Raw genomic sequence first — 22,255 nt, 5'->3', positions numbered from 1 at the left:
CAACAGCAACAACTATAACCATAGACACAAATTAGAAAATAATCATTGAGTGACAGGCATTTGCTTCAATAGGTATTATAATTTATTCTCACTTTTCTTTGTTTATCCTATCTGTGCAGTGCAATAGCAATAGCAATCTCACTCAACTTGTCTGATTGTGATTAGTTAGTTTTCTTCAGAATAAATAGTATTTATTTAGGATTCGTAAATAATTGTTGAACATTGTAAGTTACTTGTATTTAAGATATGTTAGACGGTATACGTGGCTGTACTTTAGTTGGTAAATGAGTGCGTTTTGATGAATCAGTTTAATGTCGATTTCTTGTCTATTTCCTTACAGTGCGATAAGGAAAGGAACAATGATAATAAGTGAGCTAATCTAAAGAAGTTTGAAACCGAACACCCGTACCAAGGTAATGAATTTTAATTGTTTTTGTTTATCTTCCTCTCGCCATCATTCCATTGTGACTAATATATAAGGTGCATGCAGAATGCAATTCAACTTTTGCTGTCTCAGGCAGGCACTGTTGCTGTCACAGATGGAATTGCCCAAGTATTTCTCACGAAAATAGCCTTTCTACGTGTAGATATGATTAGATAAAGTTTTTTTTACTGGAAAACATTAATTAATCTCGAAATGTTTCAAAGTGCAAAAGGTGATGTACCAGATGTGTGGCCTTCAGGTAGGCTGTAGCATTTCATTTAAATCTTTATCTTGAGAAGAGCATATGATTCATACTCTGTTATTGGATACTTGCTTAAGTATAAAGCTGTAAATATTTTTAAGTATTGCTAAAAGAAAATTACCCATTTTAATTATTAGTTCACCAAGTTGCATATAAACTATATAGTTACTGTAAAAGCACTAATCATTTATATAAAGGGACTGGTTTGACCCAAGCTGCCATTAATGTAATTTCTTTTACCTGGAGTTAAGTAAATTTATAATGAATACCTGATGATCTTTTCGATTGGTTTTTATAAAAAGGATAAATTGTAGTAACTAATAGTTGCACCCATTGATAGACCCACTCTAGGTATTGCAAAATTAGTACTTATGACATAAACAGTGCAAAACTTTATAATTCTGGTTTTAGGTAGGTAGTTCTGTTTACTTGGTAGGCAATTGGCATAGCTTTAAAAACGTCTGTCAATCCAAACGAATAGTATAAATATCATGCCAATCTGCTACCATGTTACACTTCATTACCTTATTGCCTCTTGACATAATGTAGTGACCCTAAGCTTATTATTCAGTTATGTATTTTTCAAAAGATAGATAAAATGTACCTACCTTCTTTGCAGTAAATAAAGTGTTGAAATTAAAAAAGGAAGTACTTCATAGTAGGTATATAAGGATTATATAAAAAAATCGGTCAGGTATTAGTTACTAATTTAGTTAAGGAAAGTCTTATGTTCATTGGTTTTTAATGGTGTTATGTGTGTCATACAAAAGAAAAATATTAAACAAACACTGTTGTTAAGTTACTTCTCATGCCAATGTGGCCAGGAAAACATCACAAAAATGTTGTTTATCAAACAATTTGCCAACAGGATATCTGTTTTTAGGTAATTTGCTGTTGGATTTGCTATTAATGAACAATGTCCAATTATAATAATTGATTATGTTCTTACATCTAACATATAAAATTCTTAGGTCACAATGATTGTGACCAAACTCATTCGAAACTGCTTGACTGATTTTTATGATTTTTTTAATGTATATTCAGTAGGTCTGAGAATAGGACATAAACTATTTTTCATACTTCTACGCGGACGGAGTCGTGGGCAACAGCTAGTTTTTTTATAATTTTGTTAACAAAAGGTAATCATGATAACAAAATAATTTATTTTGGTTTCTGTTTTAATGTGTAACTTCTGATTATAATATCTAAGTAGTTGTATTTGCTTTTGTCTATCAAATGTTGATACCTGTAAGTTCAGAAAATTGTTTAATGTATGAGCAGGTGGTAGTCCATTGAAATAAGTAAATACTTAAAAAAATATAGTTTCCCTTATTAGGTAATAATGTAAGAGAGATTAAAATTTGAAGTTTAACTAAAACTTACATTATGTTGACTGATCTGAAATAATTAATTGAGATAATTTGAGTATTTTCTCAGGTGGCAACTGAAATCTAATGATGTAGAGCATATAACAAGAATTCAAAATGACGGAAGGCATACCATCACTGACTACTCCCATTTCCTTATCAACATATCATCAGCTCAGCCTTACAGGTACTGATAAAATTGTGATTAACTGATTATGCAAATTATTATGTTTATGATTCTGTTTTACTTATGTGTCCTTGAATATAATTTTCAGTTGAAGCAGCAACAATAAGGAATTCTGGACTTTTCAAACCAAATCCATATTTGCAAGTGATTGTAGATGATAAAATTTCCAGAAGAACTGAAGTCATAAAAAACTCCTTGCATCCAAAATGGAAAGAAGAATTCACAGTCTTGGTGACTCCCCAGTCGCAACTCTTGTTCCGCCTCGCCGACCACCATAGTTTTAGGAAAGATAATGTTATTGGTGAAAAAAGAATAAATCTTCTTAAAGTTCTTCTTTACTTCAACGGGAAATTAGAAAACGTGGAGTTAACCATGGGTAAAATCTTATATCTTTAAACAAGCAATTCTTGTATTATTTATATATATATCGGAGATCTCGGGAAACGGGTATAACAATTTTGACGAAATTTGCTATATGAGGGCATTCGGGGGCGAATAATCTATCTATCTCCCATGACTGGGATAACCCGTGTTTTTTAATTATAATGGTTTGAAAGTACATCAAGTAGTTTGCAATATGATTGGCAACACAATCAAATAGGAAGGATATTAATCATAATTATTATTCTGTTAAAATTTTAGATTTGATGAAAGCTGTCTCTCAAGAAAATGCATCAAATGGAAATGGAGAAGTTAAATATGCAGATTTAGTGATACATCTTGATGGTTTGAGGATTGATGCGTCTGTATTAAGCCAGTGTCAGGAATTACTAGGGGAGTCTACCAGTGCCAACTCACGCACTCCCCTTAACGACGGTGTGCGAGGCAGGATAAAGATCCGAAACAATCCAGAGACATCTAGAACTGGTGCACGGAATCCATCACTCAGGGTGAGTTATTCGAAGTAAAGAAATAAGACTAAAACAATGTCACTTGGTCTGTAAAGAGTCACAGAATCGTAACAGAAGCAACATTTGGCGTCAGTCGACCTTGAAATTGTAGTGAAGGTCAATAGCAATCAATAAATAACAGGTTAATATGGGGCGTGAGCAAAAGTAGATGTTTCATGGTTGCATATATATAATAGGTGCACCTAATAAAGTATTAAGAGTTTAATATGTTGAAACTTAATTTCCCTCATTTTTAGGGTTTCGTACCCAAAGGGCGCCAACGGAACCTGAGACGCCTGCGAATACTGAGACTGACTGTCTGTCTGTCCGTCTGTCACAGGGCTCTATCTCTTGAGCTGTAATAGCTAGGCACTTGAAATTTTTACAGATTATGTATTACAGTGGCCGCAACAATAACAAATACTAAAAATAAAATAAAGTTACAAATTAAAGGGAGTCGTCATACAAGAAACGTGTTTCATTCAGCGGTTTTTGATTGCTAGGCTGCCAAGATGACGGCCGTCAGTTGCTAGGGGCAACGCCCATGACCTACTTATTAATTTGCGATTTTATTGGTGCTATTTTATAAAACCTTCGATAATTATAATAATTGTCTCTAAGACCGTGCTTTATTTTTGTGTGCAGCTAATGCCTAAATAACAATTAAGACTAAATAACAATTAAGACTAAATAAAAATTTATGATTCACAACACTACACACACTTCACAAAAGCCAACTTCAATAAAGCACTCACAGCCGCTGTATTTAATGTTTAATACCTAAAAAATGTCCCTTATAATTATTCATACTAAGTAACACTATTTATTTACAAGGTCAAAATTTAAAATCAGGTTAAGATTTATTCAATAATTCATAATAAGTACGCGCCGTTCGGCCGAATTACTGCGTTCAGCCAATTTTTTTTTTGGCGCATGGCAAGAGAAGCGCTATTCAGCCTCCGACAGGGCGACAGCCAAAGAGGATGAGAATTTAAAATTGTTCTTTATTCAAAATACTTGCACCTAGTGCTTTACTACTATTCTCCTTATGATTGGTATAAGAAAAGTTTTTTATTGTATTATAAATACTTGCACCTAGTGCTTACATTTTGGTGATATGTTTTTATTAACTTGTAATGTAATGTAACTAATTATGTTTGTTCAGGTGGAATTAAATAATTTTAATAAAATATTAAAATCTTAAATATTAACTCAACTCAAACTCAACATAAATTTGAAGTGGATATCTTCAACCGATTGAGCTGAAATTTTGCATGCATGTATAAATCCGATTATTATGACGTAGAGCTGATCTGATGATGAAGTTAGATGTTGGCCATAGGAACTCTGTCTGTAATAAAACGACACGACCGCATCGATTTTGGTCTCATTTGATTCGTCTTGACGACTACCAACTTTGGTAACCAGGGGCAAAAAGTACCGCCAACAAAAAAGATTGTATTAGATTTTTTTTACAAAAAGATATTACTGAACTATTTGTTTTTAAAACATTGTACGGAGGTGCGGAACCCTTCATGCGCGAGTCGCTCGCACTCGCACTTCACCGATTTTTTGTTATTGTTTTTTAATTTTCTTCATTTGCAAGCATCTACTAGCACCCTAGATGCACTATCTATCACCTACAAATTCAGGTCGCAAAAATGTTCCATCGCTAAGTTACAAGTGCGTGCGTCTAGTAAGGCAAATCAAAAACACACAATGTACTTAAGAACATTTCAATTTTAGTTAAATGCAACCAAGTAACGAAAATTAAGGTGTTATTTTGGTCGACCAACTTTTCCCTGTACCGCGTTGCCATGGTTACGCGCGATTGTCGGTTATGACATTCCAAAATAAGACCATCGCGCTTTCGGTCGTAGGCAAGATGATTTTAAACAGATTCGATTTGATTAGCTGTGCAAAAATTAGCCTGGAATAAATGGTTGAATTGTTTTTTTTTTTATTAATGTATTCTCGTCGGTATGGCGGGCTGTAAGTCACACCGGAGAAGTATGGCATTACGCTACCGCCTCCTTCTTTTTTTATCAACTATCGGAAAATACAAGCTTTTGTGTGGAACAAATCGTTCGACACTCGTTATTTATGCGACACGTTCGATTAACGCCAACGCAATTGGGCCGCCGGTACCAGCGCTATGACCATCATTTTATTTTTTGGCATTCCGTAATTAGACCCCTGAAGACTGGGTAACAAATACAAATGACCTTATATTTTGTGTCACCATCTCCCGGTCTATAGGTACTTATTGAAATTAATTAATAAAACAATAAATTTAATAAATCTAAAACCCGACTGCGTTAAAAATACTAATAAGAAGAAAACAAGACGTGCGTGGACGTAGTGGTCTAGAACTCTGTTAAGTAGCTAACTTAAACTTCAACAGTAGATAGCCTGTCTAGAATTTTGCAACACATTGTTACAAATATTTACCAAGAATCCCCTATCCGTACCCAGATTAAAAGTCGGTTAATAGTGTCAATTGTCCTATAATATCTATTATTTATTATTTTTGGCTGTAAGCAGATATGTGCTATTTATTACCACCTTGAACTACAGTACCGCCTGTATTAGTCAACTTTCCTTCTGGTCTCCACTACTTTAAATCCAGTGGTTAAGGTAGGATAGCCTCTTTTTTAAGTGCATAAGGCAACGGAAACATGAAGATTGGGGTTTTTATTGGTAGTGGTCAGTACCAATGGACTGCATTCCAACTGAAACGTAACTTCCAACTACTTACCCATAAATTTTTCATTACATTTCGATTGCAATCGGTACATCTGGATGCCAAACTGCACGCTTGCTCTGATTGTAATGTACGAGCAGTCGGCAATGAGGGCTATAAATAATAATAATACTAATAAATATTATTATTCACACCAATTGACCTAGTCCCAAACACGCGAGACCCGAGAACAAACATTCGTATTTTTCACACAAATATCTGCCCCGACACGGGAATCGAACCCGGGACCTCAAGCTTCGTAGTCAGGTTCTCTAACCACTAGGCCATCTGCCATGTCGTCGCGTATGAATTCGTCGCTAGAGGCGCTAGTGTAGCGTGAGATCTCCGAAATGTCAAATCTCATTGTTTTTGGGTGAGCTACGCATGTTTATTTATAATTAGAATAATTTTGTGAATATTTTGCATTACCTGAAATTAATTATTGCAATTATGCGTTACGGGGCAATGTTTTGCGATAGTTTTGTCTTTCGGAAACTTTTGTCTTCCCTTTTTTTCTGAACAAAATGGGACTGTCCTACGCAACACTGTGGTTGCTCGATATTTTTATGGTACGGTTTTAAGGTGTATTAAATATGACTTTAATCTAAACTTTGTTTTCCCGCCCGTAATAACAGACTTTGACAGCCACACTTAAAAACCTCAGGCAACAGTGGCGCCATCTAGAAAGACAAAAAACGATAGCCCTCATTGCGATTATGTTGCAGTTGTAATGGAATGCATCTGTCTGTACTGACTCTAAAACGGAAATGTAAAGTAGCGTGTTGTTGGCAGCCTCCGCCCGGGCCGCCTCCGCTGAGCAACGGCGCCACCGTGGGCGCTGCGGCGCCCGAGAGCGCGGGCCCCTCGCACGTGGAGCCTGCCGCCACCGACGCCGCACCCGCCTCCACCAGTGCTGGAGAGGAGCCGCTGCCCGGCGGTTGGGAGATGAGATTCGACGTCTACGGCAGAAGGTACGTATATTAACACAAACAATACAGCATAAAAGTGCGTAAGTAACTACGTAATTATCTATACTTGCGGACCATGTTTTAAAAAAAATTAAGAAAGTTAGGCAGTAAATTAGAAAATTTAAGAACTTATAAATAGGTATTATAACTTTTCCAATGTAGGGCCAATACAGACAGACTGCATTCCAACTGCAACGTAACTGCCAACTGCCCATACATTTGTCATTGCAGTTGGGCGTTTTGAACAAAAAGTGTACCCTTACTTTATTTTTTAAATTTTGGGAAAAAAATATGGTTTTTCCTACTCAGAATCAAGAGCACAATCGATTGCGATAGTTTAAAAAAACCGGCCAAGAGCGTGTCACACACGCCCAAAATAGGGTTCCGTAGCCATTACGATAAAATTAAGTAATATCTTTCTAAGGATTTCGTATTTATACGGAATCTTCCAAGTTTAGGTATATTTTATACCTTAGGCTGCTATTTACTCAAAAACTACTAATAATTTTCAAGCAAATTAGCCGTTATAGTTTTCCTTGAAAGTTTGATATACTTACTACCATCCTGATTTTTTTCAAATATTTCCACTCACCGGTTTAGATGTTGGAGGGGGGGGGGGACGCTCGATTTTTATGAAAATTTGCACTTTAAAGTTGAATATTTCGCAAACAAATCACTGAATCGAAAAATCGTCTCTGCAACCCCCAAATGGTTTTAAAAAACCTATCCAACGATACCCCCACACTATAGGGTTGAATGAGAAAAAATAACACCCCCACATTACGTCTATGGAAGGTACCCTAAAAAAAATTATTTTTGAATTTTTAATTGTACCATTTTGTCGGCATAGTTTACTTATATATCCGTGCAAAATAACAGCTTTCTAGCATTGATAGTCCCTGAGCAAAGTCGCGGACGGACAGACAGACAGACATGGCGAAACTATAAGGGTTCCGTCTTTGCCATTTTGGCTCCGGAACCCTAAAACTTACAGTTTTGCGACGTTTTTTTCATACACTTGGTATGGGCGTGACAAAACTGACTCATAAATAAAAATTATGATTGTGCTCTTGATTCTGAGTAGGAAAAACCATATTTTTTCCAAAATTTCAAAGAAAAGGAAAGGGTACACTTTTTTTTGAAAACGCCCAGTTCCATTGCGGTCAGCACAAACTGCAAGCTGGCTTCGATTGAATTATATGGGGAGTCAGCAGTCAGCGGTTACGTTGCAGTTGGAATGCAGTCCGTCTGTACTGGTCCGTAACCCTAGAGCGTTAATTTATAACCGCTAGAAGTCGAGACAAGAAATTTGGCACGTTTTTTGCAATGCTAATAAAATTCATGATGTAATTTTTGAAAATTCCCACGGGAATTTTTTGGTGCGGCCCAGAATTTTGGACAAAATTTAGTATGTTAGATAGCTGAAAGTCTGAAATACGTAACAGCTACTTTTTATTTTTATCCTAAAATTTCGACGAAAATGATCTGTAATATCTGGGAATCGCCAAATTCCATTAAAGGCCTCGCTTAAACCACTAGGCCTATTATTTGAATCTTGATGGTATTCAGCTTTTTTCCGTAGTCAGCCCCAATGAAGGGGTAAAATAATGAAATAAACGATGAAATATTTGTATGGAAAATCTGAATCTCTGAAGCTACAAACTGAAATATATCCTTACCTTCAATCTTCCGATATTTCGACGCAGTCGCACGTAACATGATTACGCGAAGGCTGAAAAATTTGTTGTAGACCGTGCTCGGTCTACCCTCAGACATGACTGCGCGTCGACTGCGTGCACTCTACTAAGGGCCTGTTTCATCACTAGTCGACTAACTTTAAGTGACGGATATCCACTGATATGTGGTGTGGTTGATGCCGTCTCTGTTTGTTTTGTCCGATCTACTGATATATCATTACCCAATAAACGATTATTATTATTATTATTATTATTCTCATTTTATCGTGCTAAGTGATTCTGTTATGTTTTGGGATTAGGTCAGTGAATATTTCAACGCACAATTTCAATACTGTTATAATGTTGCATATTGATTGCAAAATTCCAGGAGGTATGTACATAGATACATATGAAGTTAAATAAAGGCTTTTAAAAAAGGCACCATATAGGATTCTAGCCTCATGTTATATTGAAGAACATGACAACCGTATGCTTTTATGGTCTGTTTCTTAATCCGAGATACTAAAATGACGTTTCATGTGTTACCTGTTTTTTGCGTCTCATAAATAGTGACGTGCCGCAACCGGTTATCACCGAAAGATTTTGTAGGTACCTATGCTATATGTATAAAATATTAAGATATGAACGGATCCGTGACGTACTAACATGTAGGGCACTTAGGACATTCTAGAAAAGGTAAAATGGGTCTAATAAAAATGCGACCGTTTTGGAGATATTTCTACTTTTTATAGATGTTGATATTTAAGTTTACATTCTAAGTACGATCCCCCTCAATGCTTACCATAAAACATACCATAACACGAGAAAACGCACTGAACACATCCGATCACAATACGAGTAAAGTAATGAATGTCGATCGAATATGAAAAACAAGAATGACGTTGTGTGATATCTGTAGGGCTACTACGAAATTCGCAAATCGAAGCTCGCATCGCATCGTCCTTCCCACTCTCGCATGAAATAATATGTTTGTTTTATGCTGGCCACATTATTTTCATATTTGACATTTCACTGTCATTTTAGTATCTAGGTTTCAGAAATAGACCATAATAACGGGACTAAAAAGTACATAAAGCATATATATGTGTGTGTGTGTACTGCAGTGTTCGGAGCACGTTTTTCGGTTGTTATAAATTGATTGAGTCAAGACATATTCGACCGCTTACTTTCTCTTCGCTTTTTTTTTTCACTTTCTTTTTCGTTGGGAGAGGAAGGCCTAGACGAACGTACCATGATCAAATCGGGGACGTTCTGAAGAAAGGTCGGGTCAGGAGTACGCTAAACCGACGTGCATGCATGAAAAGATTGATGAATGTAGAGGAAGCGAGAGTTGTATGCCAGCATCGTAGCAAGTGGAAGGATGTAGTCTCCGCCTACCCCGTTGGGAAAGAGGCGTGATTTTATGTATGTATGTATGTACTTTCTCAACCTCGTATCTGGCCACATTAAATTGCTTTAGAATCATATATATGTTTAGTATGATAGTGATGATTTGTTGTCGGGTAGATACGAGGTTGAGAAAGTACATGGAGGAATGTTTAGCGGGACCGTTCGCGTTGTGTGTGTACAGATACTACGTGGACCATAACACGCGTTCGACGTCGTGGGAGCGTCCGCAGCCGCTGCCGCCGGGCTGGGAGGTGCGGCGCGACGCGCGCGGCCGCGTCTACTACGTGGACCACAACACGCGCACCACCACGTGGCAGCGGCCCGACACCGAGCGGCTGGCGCGCTTCCAGCACTGGCGCGGCGAGCGCCGCCACGTCGTCGCGCAGGGCAACCAGCGCTTCCTGTACCCGCACCCGCCGCACCAGACCGACGCCGATCACGACCCGCCGCCCGCTGGTAAATAAAATCATTCATATAGACCCACTTCTTCACTGAGGACTCCCGCACATTGAGCCACTTCTGGCGACAACATTAGAACGACTAGTGGCCGCCACAAGCGTTTCTTCATATATTCTGTATGGCATCGGCGCACACCGAGCGTTGGAGTGGCCGCATCCGAGCTACTAGCTGCAGGGACCGCGCTTGCTGCTCGTTCGACACGTGCGCAGTCATCAGTGGCTGCCACTGGTGGCGGCGTGTAGTGGTCTGACTAAATCACTGGTGATCGCGTTTAGTTAGCAAGTAATTTATTTTACCCGTGAGAAACAGTGTAGATATCATTGCGAGAAAACTGGGTTAAATTAAGTAAAAAATGCTTCTCCTCTTAAATTAACATTAAAAGCGTGTTTATATGGTTTAAAAAATTCATGTGAGATTAGGCGAGAGGGGAGGAGATCGAGGAAAAAACTCACGGCATCTCACCAAGGGGAGAGGAGCCTCACGTAATTAATGGATGCTCCCATGGCCAGCCTAAATAGATGTTCATTGTCTTGATGCCAATCCACTCCCTTATGTTACGGAGACATGACATTTTGCGTCACGCGATCTTTCGTTAAAAATAAAATAAAATCCATAAATATATATAAAAGTCCCGATTGTCTGTCTCACTCACTGACTGACTGCCTGACTATCGACTATTTGTCCCCGACTGATTGACCCATCAACGCCCAGCCCAAACCTTTAGCCCTAGAAAGCTGAAACTTTGCATAACGCATTCCACTTAATTTTGGTAATTCTCACTGGATAAAGAAAAAAAATAGTCGTAAACAGAAACAGGTTGAAATAAAATTAGTAGAATGACGATTATAGTATAGCACATTAACCCTTAAAAATTTTAAAAATCAAAACCCGACTGCGTTAAAAAATACTAAAAAGAAGAAAACAAGACGTGGACGTAGTGGTCCAGAACTCTGTTAAGTAGCTACAGCTCTACAAACTTCCAAATAGAAATAGTGTGTTAAGGCGGGGTGTTCTCTATACATATAAATGAAGGATGGCTGAATTCGAAAATGCTGATTTTCTTTTATTTGTATCATGACAAAAAGTCGTATTGTGTTAAAACTGGAAAAAGATAAAGAAACGTAATATTACAGTAAAGTTTATTTTGTACTGATGGTTATTCTTTACATGACGATCGCATGTCATCGTCAATACCTGAAGCATGCTTCCAAAATCCGAAGGTTTTTTTAAGAGCTCACGGAGTGTAATTATTGTAAATACTACTAGCGTTAAAAATATCCTTTGTCAGGAATATATTCGATAGCTGCTTTTGATTCTGTGGTAGTAAGCTCCAATAAATGGGGCCTTATTAAGGGTTAATTAGTAACGGGAAGGAGTTACTTTGACAGCCATAACCACGCCAAACTAATTACAACATGGCTATTAGATACCCATTGAAAGCTTTTACTTGAATTGAGAATTGTCAACAAAACACAATAATTGAACTAATTCTAATCTACCAAAACCACTTGCCGTTTTCCCGGCGTCACATCGTATTAAAATGAGTCTAGTCTATTCACAGTACTTGTCGAGAACACGTTCTTTTTCTGGACGTGGTTCATAGAAATTGGTCGGATAAGGCGAAACACAATAAACAAACAACGATAGTCTATGGATAATATAAAACTAGCAGGATTATTTGTTTTATTTGCCAATATTGTGGGACGTTCTAGAATATACATAGCATCGTAACGCGTGGACAAATTATGTCGCATGATTTGCGTCATAAACTCTTCAGTTAGAATTATTTTTGTGCTATCTATATATGAAATAATCTTATCTAGTAAAGTACTGTCTATTTGTGCATGTGGCGTGGGTTTTTAATTTGCACACAGCTATACATGTATAATATATGTTCAGGGACTAATGTGTTTAAGAGTTTAATTATACCTAAATGTTTCATCGTCATCGCATGACGTACGTAGCTAGACCGATGAGATAAACACACAAATCTGACATAAGACATGTATAAATGATCAATTAACTATTGAATTAAATTAAAATATTCTACGGATATGCCATAAAAATATTCTAGCTAAACAACATTTTAAACTATGTAGTTGTGATCCCGCGTGGTGTCGGGTTAGAATCACACCTCTCCATTTCTTCCGTGGATGTCGTAAGAGGCGACAGGATATAGGTTAAGGTATACCGTAGGCGACAGGCTAGCAACCTGTCACTATTGTACCGTTTTTGTCAAACTTAAAACCTAAAATTGCTAAAAGTGGCTCCGAAGCGGTAACGTGTCGTGTGCTCTGCCTACCCCATTTGGGAATACAGGCGTGATGTTTGTGTGAGTGTGTTGTTATCTATAGCTTTGTTCGCTTGGAACTTTTTCCGCGAACCTTTATGATTGACCGTTATAAAGTTACAATTTAAACATTTATTGTCTCAGTACCTAGTTGTAAAAGGTTGCCTGGAAGAGATCGCTCTTAAGCGATAAGGCCGCCTATTGCTCACCTTGTAATATTTTTTTCTGTGTATCTGTTTTCTGTATCGCTTACTATGTCTGGTGTACAATAAAGAGTCTTTGTATTGTATTGTATTGTATTGTATTGTACCTATAGGAACTATCGAATATGATTTGCAGGCAGCGGGAGCGCCGCTAGAGGGGTGCCGTCCGAGTCAGCATCGACGGCGGCGGCCGCGCCGGCACTGCGTTTACCCGGGCCGCCGGATGGGCCGTCGGCCGCGACGCCGGCGCTGCGGCTACCCGGGCCGCTGGACGGGCCGCCGGCTGCCACGCCGGCGCTGCGGCTACCCGGGCCGCCGGACGGGCCGCCGGCTGCCACGCCGGCGCTGCGGCTGCCGGGCCCGCCGTCAGGGCCCGTGCCGGCGCCGGACGACGGGCTGGGCGCGCTGCCCTCCGGCTGGGAGCGCCGCGTGCAGCCCGACGGCCGCGTCTACTACGTCAACCACAAGAACCGCACCACGCAGTGGGAGGACCCTCGTACTCAGGTACTAACCACGGTTACCATGATCCCTTTCCAACGAGCTTATAACACCCATTAGTACTCTTGACCGGCCAGCACTGCTTTCTTGCTTTTCCTTTTGATCAATGGAAATTAGAGGTGGACATTATTTAACGTCACCGGTTACAGTAACCAGTAACCAGTGACGTGACGAGTCACCGAATCACTGGTTTCACGTCAAGCGACAAAGTGGTGATTTTTTGTAACGAGCTTCTTTTGCAGTGATGCGAGTTTTGTTTCAACGTCAACGGAACGAAACGAATAGCATGGTTTCACGTTTCACTCAAGCGACAAGTGGTGATTTTTATAACGAGCTACTATGTTTGGTGTGATGCGATTTTCCTTTCAACGTTATAGACGTAACGAACGGAACGAATGGCATGGAATGGAGTCAAAATTATAGCCGCTTACCCTTACCGCTGTAAAAGAGTTTGGTTGGTGCCTTACATGAATTTAAATATTATTTGTATTGCAGTAAGGTATAAATTAGGTTGAAGGAAGAATCCTACTATATTAATTAATAAATATTATAATGTATCAGTTACAGTTACAGAACTTATAGTTTAAATTAGCCACCATGAAGTAATGCATATAAAGCCAAAAATCACGCTTGTGATAAATAACGTCACAGCTCAATAGCTTATTACTAATTACGTAAAATACTCAGTAACAGAGACAGTCACAAAACGCGTCACCGCACCGCGTACGTGCAATGAAAGAAACTGGTTACTAAAATCACTGGTTTTACTAACTAGTGACGTGATTCTTGTCACCAGTTTCGTTTCGTTTCGCTCAAATCACGTAACGACCCATGCCTAGTGGAAATAGTCGCGAAAAGTGACAAACAAGAAAAATAGTAGCTCCCTTGAGTGTCGCCGTCTAGAGAATTTCTTGCCATTAATTTTCATATTTTTCTTTGCTTTCTATTATTGATTAAATAAATAAAAATGAAACTCCAATTATGTCAACAAAAATACCACGTTAATGACACGAGGCTTCATCAGGATATGTTGTCAGCTAGACGCTTGGCCCAATAAGCCTTTGTGTTACCAGTTATTTCGAAATGATATAATACAATATGTAGACAATTGTGTTGGCAGGGTCAGGAGGTGAGCGCGCTGGAGGAGGCGCTGCCGCCGGGCTGGGAGATCCGCTTCACCGAAGAGGGCACTCGCTACTTCGTGGATCATAACACGCGCACCACCACATTCCAGGACCCGCGCCCCGGCGCACCCAAAGGCCCCCAGGGCGCCTACGGAGTCCCTCGCGCCTACGAACGATCATTCCGATGGAAACTTAGTCAATTTAGATATCTCTGCCAGAGCAACGCGCTACCCAGTCACATTAAGATTACGTTGTCCCGGCAGACGCTCTTTGAGGATTCCTATCATCAGGTCAGAATTAGATATTTGTTAGCCTGGATATAAAACAGACCACTGCTGTTAAAATTTTTAGTTGAACGTGTATTTTGGGGTTGAGAAGTGTCAGCATTTGAAAAAAAAAATGCAATTATTAACAACTTGAAATCTGGCTTCTTTTATTGGTTCCAATAATTAAAGCTTAATGATTGCTTTATAATAGTCAATTCGATTAGTAACTATGATGTTTCTGTTTTCAGATAATGAGGCTACCGGCTTACGAGCTCCGACGGCGGCTGTACATAATATTCCGCGGCGAGGAAGGCCTGGACTACGGCGGCGTGAGTCGCGAGTGGTTCTTCCTGCTGTCCCATGAAGTACTAAACCCCATGTACTGCCTGTTCGAGTATGCAAACAAAAACAATTATAGTCTTCAAATCAACCCCGCCAGTTACGTCAACCCCGACCACCTGCTCTACTTCAAGTTCATAGGCCGTTTCATAGCCATGGCTCTGTATCACGGCAGATTCATCTACTCAGGGTTTACTATGCCGTTCTACAAGAGAATGCTAAATAAGAAACTGACTATGAAAGACATCGAATCCATCGATCCGGAGTTCTACAATTCCTTGGTCTGGATAAAGGATAATAACATTGACGAATGTGGCCTTGAAATGTGGTTCAGCGTCGACTTTGAAGTCTTGGGCCAGGTGATACATCACGAGCTTAAGCCGAGTGGAGACAAGGATCCCGTTACTGAAGTGAGCATCCTTTTTGTTTTCTACAGTTCACTTTTTATGTTCTGGTTCCGAAAACAGATTGCTGAAAGTAATTATTGATTTACAGGCGAACAAAGAGCAATATCTGCAGTTAGTCACTCAGTGGCGTATGACACGAGGCATCGAAGAACAAACATCCGCTTTTCTTGACGGCTTCAACGAGGTATGCATTGTGTAAATTTTACTTTGGAATTGTTTACTTACTTTGTAAATGGATTCAATTTTTTTTATCTGCATGATGTGCATCTTAAAAAATGTAATAAATTAATTAATAATCCTAGTGAAAATTTAAACTATCAGCGTCTTTCTCTTTCCAAACAGAATTCCAATAAAATGTTTATGCTTTTTTCATAAAAAAAACTGCAGGTGTACCAAATGTGTGACCAAATAAAAAAAGTCGGGAATTCTAACAAAATAACTGATACCAGTTATTTGAGTTGGTTTACGACTTGTGCCAAAATTTCCATGGCCCTTTTAACTTTTTAAAAAGTTTGCGATTCGACAATCATGGAATTTGTATGCAACATTATTGTCGAGCTAGCGAGCCTGCAATCTTTTTTAACTTAAATTTTTCGCTGACCATAAACCACAAAACAGATGGAGTACAGAAGTCAATCACATGTATGTACTTCACGGGTCCATGTTGACTCAAAAAATTCTTATTCCTATTTTTGTTATTTTACTACCCATTTGTGTTCATAATAATCACTTCATACTTTTTTCTTAATTTATTTTTATTACTAACATCGGAACTCATAACAGACAATTTTCATATTTTTTTTTTACTCATAATGTCATTACTAAGAACACATCTGAACTCATAATGTTGTTTTTCAGACAATTTTCCTTCATAACAGACGAATATCATAATTTTCTTATTAATAAATAATGGCATTAATAAGAAAACATTTGAACTCATAATATTGTTTTTCATAACAGTAACTACCTATTCAAAATAAGATTTACTTAAATCGTTAATTTTTTTTAAACAAAACAGTCTCATTAAATTACAAAGCATACTTGCCAGAAAATGACAAAAAATCAAAAATAGTAAAATTATAATAAATTACACTAACAAAAACAATTATACAATAAAAAAATACAAAATATCAAAAGATCGAAACGAAAAAAAAAATGAATTAAAAAATTCAAACATTAAAATAAATAAATAATAATTATAATTAATTATCGTTAATTATTTATATTATATTAGTATTAGTTTAAAAATATGTTCGGTCCTGGCAAGGTAAGGTCACAGTTCTACCTAACACCTCGCTTCGCTCGTCGTCGTACCTAACGGAGTCCGTCCTTAAATACATCATTCCGCACCATCGTAAATTTTCCAAGTCCCTGCGCGTCTATAATGCGGATAAATGACACATAATTAAGAAATATATGAAAGCAAATATTAGTATTAACAAAGTTATGAATATTGGCGTTATGAATTAGAATGATTAGATTAGGAGTTTAAATCGTAAGCACAAGAAAATATATGAAAACCAATATTAGTAGGTATGAACAAGGTGTATTAGTGATTTTATGAATACGGTATTTGACAACTCCTGATTTTGTCATATCTTAATATTATTATGAAAATATAGATATACAGATAGTGTTTAGCGAAGAGAAAATTTAAATCGGCTGAAAATTGGATTTATAGTGATTTTTTTAAAAAATTATATACCTGTCTCTTTCTCAAACGCTTTTCTCTATGCAGCAAGTATGGCGGTACTGGCGTGTGACGTCACATGCCAGTATGTCTTTCTCTGTCTAATCTTGAATTCAAACCCTTATAACTTTGTTATTTGTAAAGGTAGCTTAAAAAATGTTTTTCTATTCGATAACAGGCATTGTGTAATTTTCATTTATAAAACATACAAAATAGTCAAATACCGTATTCCGATGAATATGAGTTTCGATCGTTAGTATTAAAAAAAATTATGAAGAGTGATCGTTATGATGTAAAATGGTATGAGAAACATTTTCGGACTTCCGATAATAGGACTTAAAATGTTATGTGAAAAAATGCGCACCCGTACTTCACTTTTCATACCTACGCTCGGCGGTCGCTCTAGAGTTGTCAACTATGGCTTTTGCTCCATTATTGCACAAAAAAGTTCATAGACGCTTGTCTCAAGCGGATGGCACTCGCGCTCGCACTGGTCCCAACCGGTCCGATATATCGTGTCCGTGAGCAGTGTCTATTTGTGCGTTGCTCGAGCGCAGTTTGTATGTAGATCGATTTCTGTACCTATCTGCTTTGTGCATAAACTATGCACTTCCCCTTCTGATATGTGAAGAATAATGACAACTTTTACCGATATTTTTGAGAATAGTTATTTGTGGCGTTATCTGGTTAAAGGTACCTTGTTGTCGGTTCTAGTTTCCGAGATAATCGCGCTTGAAGTAAAATGTCGAAAAAAATCATTTTTTCTTTTTTTACTCTATATTAATAAGCAGGGTCTAAACTTTAATTTGACAGAGACACAAGTTTTTAAATCGATTTTTTATGAGTTAAAACATCCCTTAAAGTTTAGTAAGAAAGGTACCTTATTGTCGGTGCCGCTCTTGAATGCTTTCTGTGCGCTCGGTATCGGTTTGGAAGACGTGTCGGACGTCGGTACTTTGTCGGCGCGTCATCATCATCATCATCATCCTAGCCTATACTTCCCACTGCTGGGCACAGGCCTCCTCTCAGAATGAGAGAGCTTGGGCATTAGTTCCCACGAGGGCCCATTGCGGTGCTTGTCGGCGCGTAAAAAAACGTCAAGAATCATCATAAAATGCGTTTAATTAGAGTAAGGTAAATCATCAATAACTGGCCACCCTTAGGCGGTAGCCAGTTAGGCCCTTATTACACTAGCGATTTGCGGGCGAGTTGAAAGCGAGGTGAGCGCGCAGCGAGTTCGCTTCGAGCGCGTAACGATTTCACCGCGAGCATGAAACGACATCGCCGCGAGCACGCAACGATGTCCCTGCGAGTTCGCTGCGTTAGCGCCGAAGACGCCCTATTTATTATACGAAAGTCTACAATATGGCGTTTTTGGCGCTAAAGCAGCGAACTCGCCATGCGCTCGCAGCAGCGACATCGTTGCGCGCTTGCGGCGAAATCGTTATACGCTCGCAGCGAATTAACTGCACGCTTGCCTCGCTTTCAACTCTCCCGCGAATCGCTAGTGTGAATAAGGCCCTTATTGACGATTTACGCCGATTTTTCTTTTTTTTATTCGACTGGATGGCAAACGAGCAAGTGGGTCACCTGATGGTAAGAGATTACCACCGCCCTTAGACAGAGGCCTAAGATGGGATACCTCAAATGCCAGTAATTTCACCGGCTGGCTTACTCTCCACGCCGAAACACAACAATGCAAGCACTGCTATTCACGGCAGGATTAGCGAGCAAGATGGTGGTAGCTATCCGGGCGGACCTTGCACAAGGTCCCACCTGCTGGTCTTTAGAGGTTGTTTTATAGTAATAATAATAACGATTAATAGTTACAACTACAAATCAAAAGCATTTTTTTAGATCTTATTCTTAACTATGTCACTAAACATTTTTCGTCCGACAATAAGATATACCTGTTCAAATACATTAATAATTTAGTGTGTTGAGACAAAATTATAGGTTTTTGGTAAGAGTTTTAATACTACAATGTTCTTAAATTAAGACTATTAAAATTAATCGTAAGTTATTAGTCGTTTTCAAATGATATCACTTCATAATCACTAAATATTTTACCACCGACGATAAGGTACCTTTTAGAAAATATATAGTGATTGTACCAACTTTTTACTAAACTTTACCTTGAATTTTGAGACTGAAAAAACTAGTTTTTTAAGATTTGTTGAGTTAATTTGGTCTCATTTGGCTATGTTTTAGCGTACTAAATATAAAAGTTTGTTGATTTTGACTGTTTAATTACATTTGTAAACAACAAAGTTATTTTTGTTAAAGTATTTTTTTTATATAATAAACAACGTTAATTCAAAACGGAGTAGTTCTTATTTAGTGTCCATTTACGCATAATATTTTTTCCTTCGATAAAATCCAATGGAAATATACTATAAATAGAAAAAAATGTAAAAAATCCATCAACCTTTTTTATTTACTTTATGCACTTTGGCAAGGTAAACTATAGGAAAACCGTTGTCCAATTACAAAATTGTTCTTGAAACCTGAAAGCCCGTACAATCTACTCCTCAAATAGCATGTCATCTATGTAACTTCCAACAATAACATACTTTTATTGGGTGTATAAGTTTGAATTCACTTTTCTCATAATCACCTTTTCTGGCTTTTGAGGTTCAACAATTTTAAAAAAAATATCTATTAAACCTACATGCATGTTTCTTACATGGTTCGATTGCTAAATGTATGTAGATTATGGGGATATCAATAACTCAATACCGACAACAAGGTACCTTTTCCCAGATAACGCCACATTTGTGTCACAAGGGAGCAAAATGGTGTATTTACGGCGAGGGCGTACATTGAATCCAGAATGTAGCGAAGGATTCTGCAATAGAATCCTGAGCGTAGCGAGGGATTCTAAAGTAGAATCCTGAGCGTAATGAGGGATTCAAGTGTTAACGCCCAAGATGCCAATAATTTTGCTCCCGAGTGGCTCATACAACTTTTCACACAGAGCATTAAGAAACTTGAAAAAAATAATTCTAGATATTATTAAAGAACAACCAGCATAGAAAATGGCATAGCTTTACAATTATCAATTTCAAAAAATGGCATTTGCAATAAATCACTTAGAAAAGCCTTGAACAGAAAAGTTGCACTTTGCTCCCTCTCGTCAGGGAGGAAAAGTTACTCTTCTGATGGAGAGGTGTGAAAAAATAATTGTGTTGTCTGTCAGGTGGTGCCGCTTGAGTGGTTGAAGTACTTCGACGAGCGCGAGCTGGAGCTGATGCTGTGCGGCATGCAGGAGGTGGACGTAGACGACTGGCAGCGGAACACCATATACCGGCACTACACGCGCACCAGCAAGCAGGTCGTCTGGTTCTGGCAGGTCAGTGCGACACCGTCCACACTCCACACCGACACCAACACGTCACCGTTCAACCAGGACAGAGCATTGCCGAGTAAAACCACTGCTATGCTCCGAGCCAGGTGGACTGGAACTGGAAGTCATCACGTCTCACTGCAGGGCACAGACCTCCTCAGAATATAGCCGTCGTTCCCATGCGGTCCTAGTGCATTTTTATCTTCATTAATTACTCGGTACTCACTTGATTTCTCTTTCTAGTTTGTACGTCAAATGGATAATGAAAAGAGGGCAAGGCTGCTACAGTTTGTTACGGGCACATGCAGAGTGCCGGTGGGAGGATTTGCGGAGCTAATGGGATCTAATGGACCGCAACGGTTTTGTATAGAAAAGGTTTGTATTCCACAATGATAACGTTTAGACAGATAGCCACAAAATCCTCTATTTGAACTCTTAGTTAAATCGTTTGGAACAAGTTTTTTGTTTTTATCCATTAAATGCATATACCTACTGACCTTTCGATTAACTACCAAATTAAGCTTGTCATACTTTATATACATTCATTCGTAATTTAATATCTTTTGTATATATTATGTAAAACGTTTATTTTTCAGGTTGGGAAAGATACTTGGCTGCCCCGATCTCACACGTGCTTCAACAGGCTTGATTTGCCGCCCTACAAAAGTTACGAACAATTATGCGAAAAGTTAAACTACGCTATTGAGGAAACTGAAGGTTTTGGCCAAGAATAAAAAATGTATAACTGTGATCCTAGCCATCCAGGAATTGTAGTGGTGGGGGTAATTTGTCCCTCTGTTTGCTATTAGTAAAATAATGTAAATGAAAAAATATTACCACAATAATATTATTGCACCGCCTCAATGAGAGGGTTTTTTATTCACCAATGGAATTGGTGCTTAATTTCATAAAAAGACCAACCAAATACTTGTATGAATATTTTGTTTAAACATTAATTATGTATTATGTAGATATCGTTAGTATATTATGTCAGTTATGTAAGAATATTTTGTTTGAACTATACCTAGCAAAGTTCGTCTATGAAGTTATAATTAAATAATTTTGAAACCACTTATTTCGTTTATTTACCTTTATGCTTCGCTCGGGTGAACCAATAGATTATCTCTGTCTATAGGGATTCTGGGAATCGAAATTTCAAGCGATGTACAGTTTTGTGGTCATTTGGAGGGCAAAGCTAAACTAGCTTCAAAGAAACTGGGAGTACTGAATGGAGCGGCGCAGTAGGTACTTCACGCCGGCCCGTCTACAGCATTTTAAAGCACAGGTTAGGCCACTTATGGAGTACTGTTCCCATCTCTGGGCTGGAGCACCCCAGTATCAGCTTCTTCCATTTGACCGCATCGAACGTAGGGCTGCTAGAATTGTCGGTAACCGAGCACTCTGAGCAGCACTCTCTAAAAAAACCTTGCACAAATATTTGGGGCAAGCCCTAATAAAATTATAATTGACGTTAAATTATCAACTATTTTATTTATATTGAATTAAATAATAATAAAAAAACCGGCCAAGAGCGTGTCGGGCACGCCCGAAATAGGGTTCCGTAGCCATTACGAAAAAATTATGTAATATTTTTCTAAGGATTTCGTATTTTGTACAGAATATTCCAAGTTTAGGTATATATTATACCTTGGGCTGCTATTTACTCTTAAACTACTAATAATTCTCAAGAAAACTTAACCGTTATA

At 38.2% G+C, this 22,255-nt stretch overlaps 1 protein-coding gene across 3 annotated transcripts; it reads left to right on the top strand.

Moving 5' to 3' along the window:
* The first annotated feature begins 53 nt into the window (after positions 1 to 53).
* On the top strand, positions 54 to 21,620 carry LOC141426568 (E3 ubiquitin-protein ligase Su(dx)-like). 3 transcript variants are annotated; one of them, XM_074085572.1, is made up of 14 exons: positions 54 to 72; positions 341 to 413; positions 2,124 to 2,240; positions 2,329 to 2,616; positions 2,883 to 3,130; positions 6,666 to 6,844; positions 10,109 to 10,383; positions 13,016 to 13,383; positions 14,498 to 14,791; positions 15,016 to 15,516; positions 15,602 to 15,697; positions 20,403 to 20,555; positions 20,793 to 20,924; positions 21,146 to 21,620. In XM_074085572.1, exons 3-14 carry the CDS (start codon positions 2,171 to 2,173, stop codon positions 21,281 to 21,283), a joined length of 2,742 nt encoding a protein of 913 aa, XP_073941673.1. In that variant the 5' UTR covers positions 54 to 72; positions 341 to 413; positions 2,124 to 2,170; the 3' UTR covers positions 21,284 to 21,620. The 3 variants fall into 3 exon arrangements, with proteins under 3 accessions (XP_073941673.1, XP_073941672.1, XP_073941674.1); XM_074085571.1 differs by lacking the exon at positions 54 to 72 and adding an exon at positions 97 to 224; XM_074085573.1 differs by lacking the exons at positions 54 to 72; positions 341 to 413 and adding an exon at positions 467 to 683.
* The last annotated feature ends 635 nt before the right edge of the window (positions 21,621 to 22,255 follow it).

This window comes from Choristoneura fumiferana, chromosome 3 (genome assembly GCF_025370935.1).
Source record: "Choristoneura fumiferana chromosome 3, NRCan_CFum_1, whole genome shotgun sequence".
Classification (NCBI taxonomy): Eukaryota; Metazoa; Arthropoda; class Insecta; order Lepidoptera; family Tortricidae; genus Choristoneura; species Choristoneura fumiferana.
Note: the sequence above shows the minus strand (reverse complement) of the source record. Positions and strands in the feature narration are given on the sequence as shown.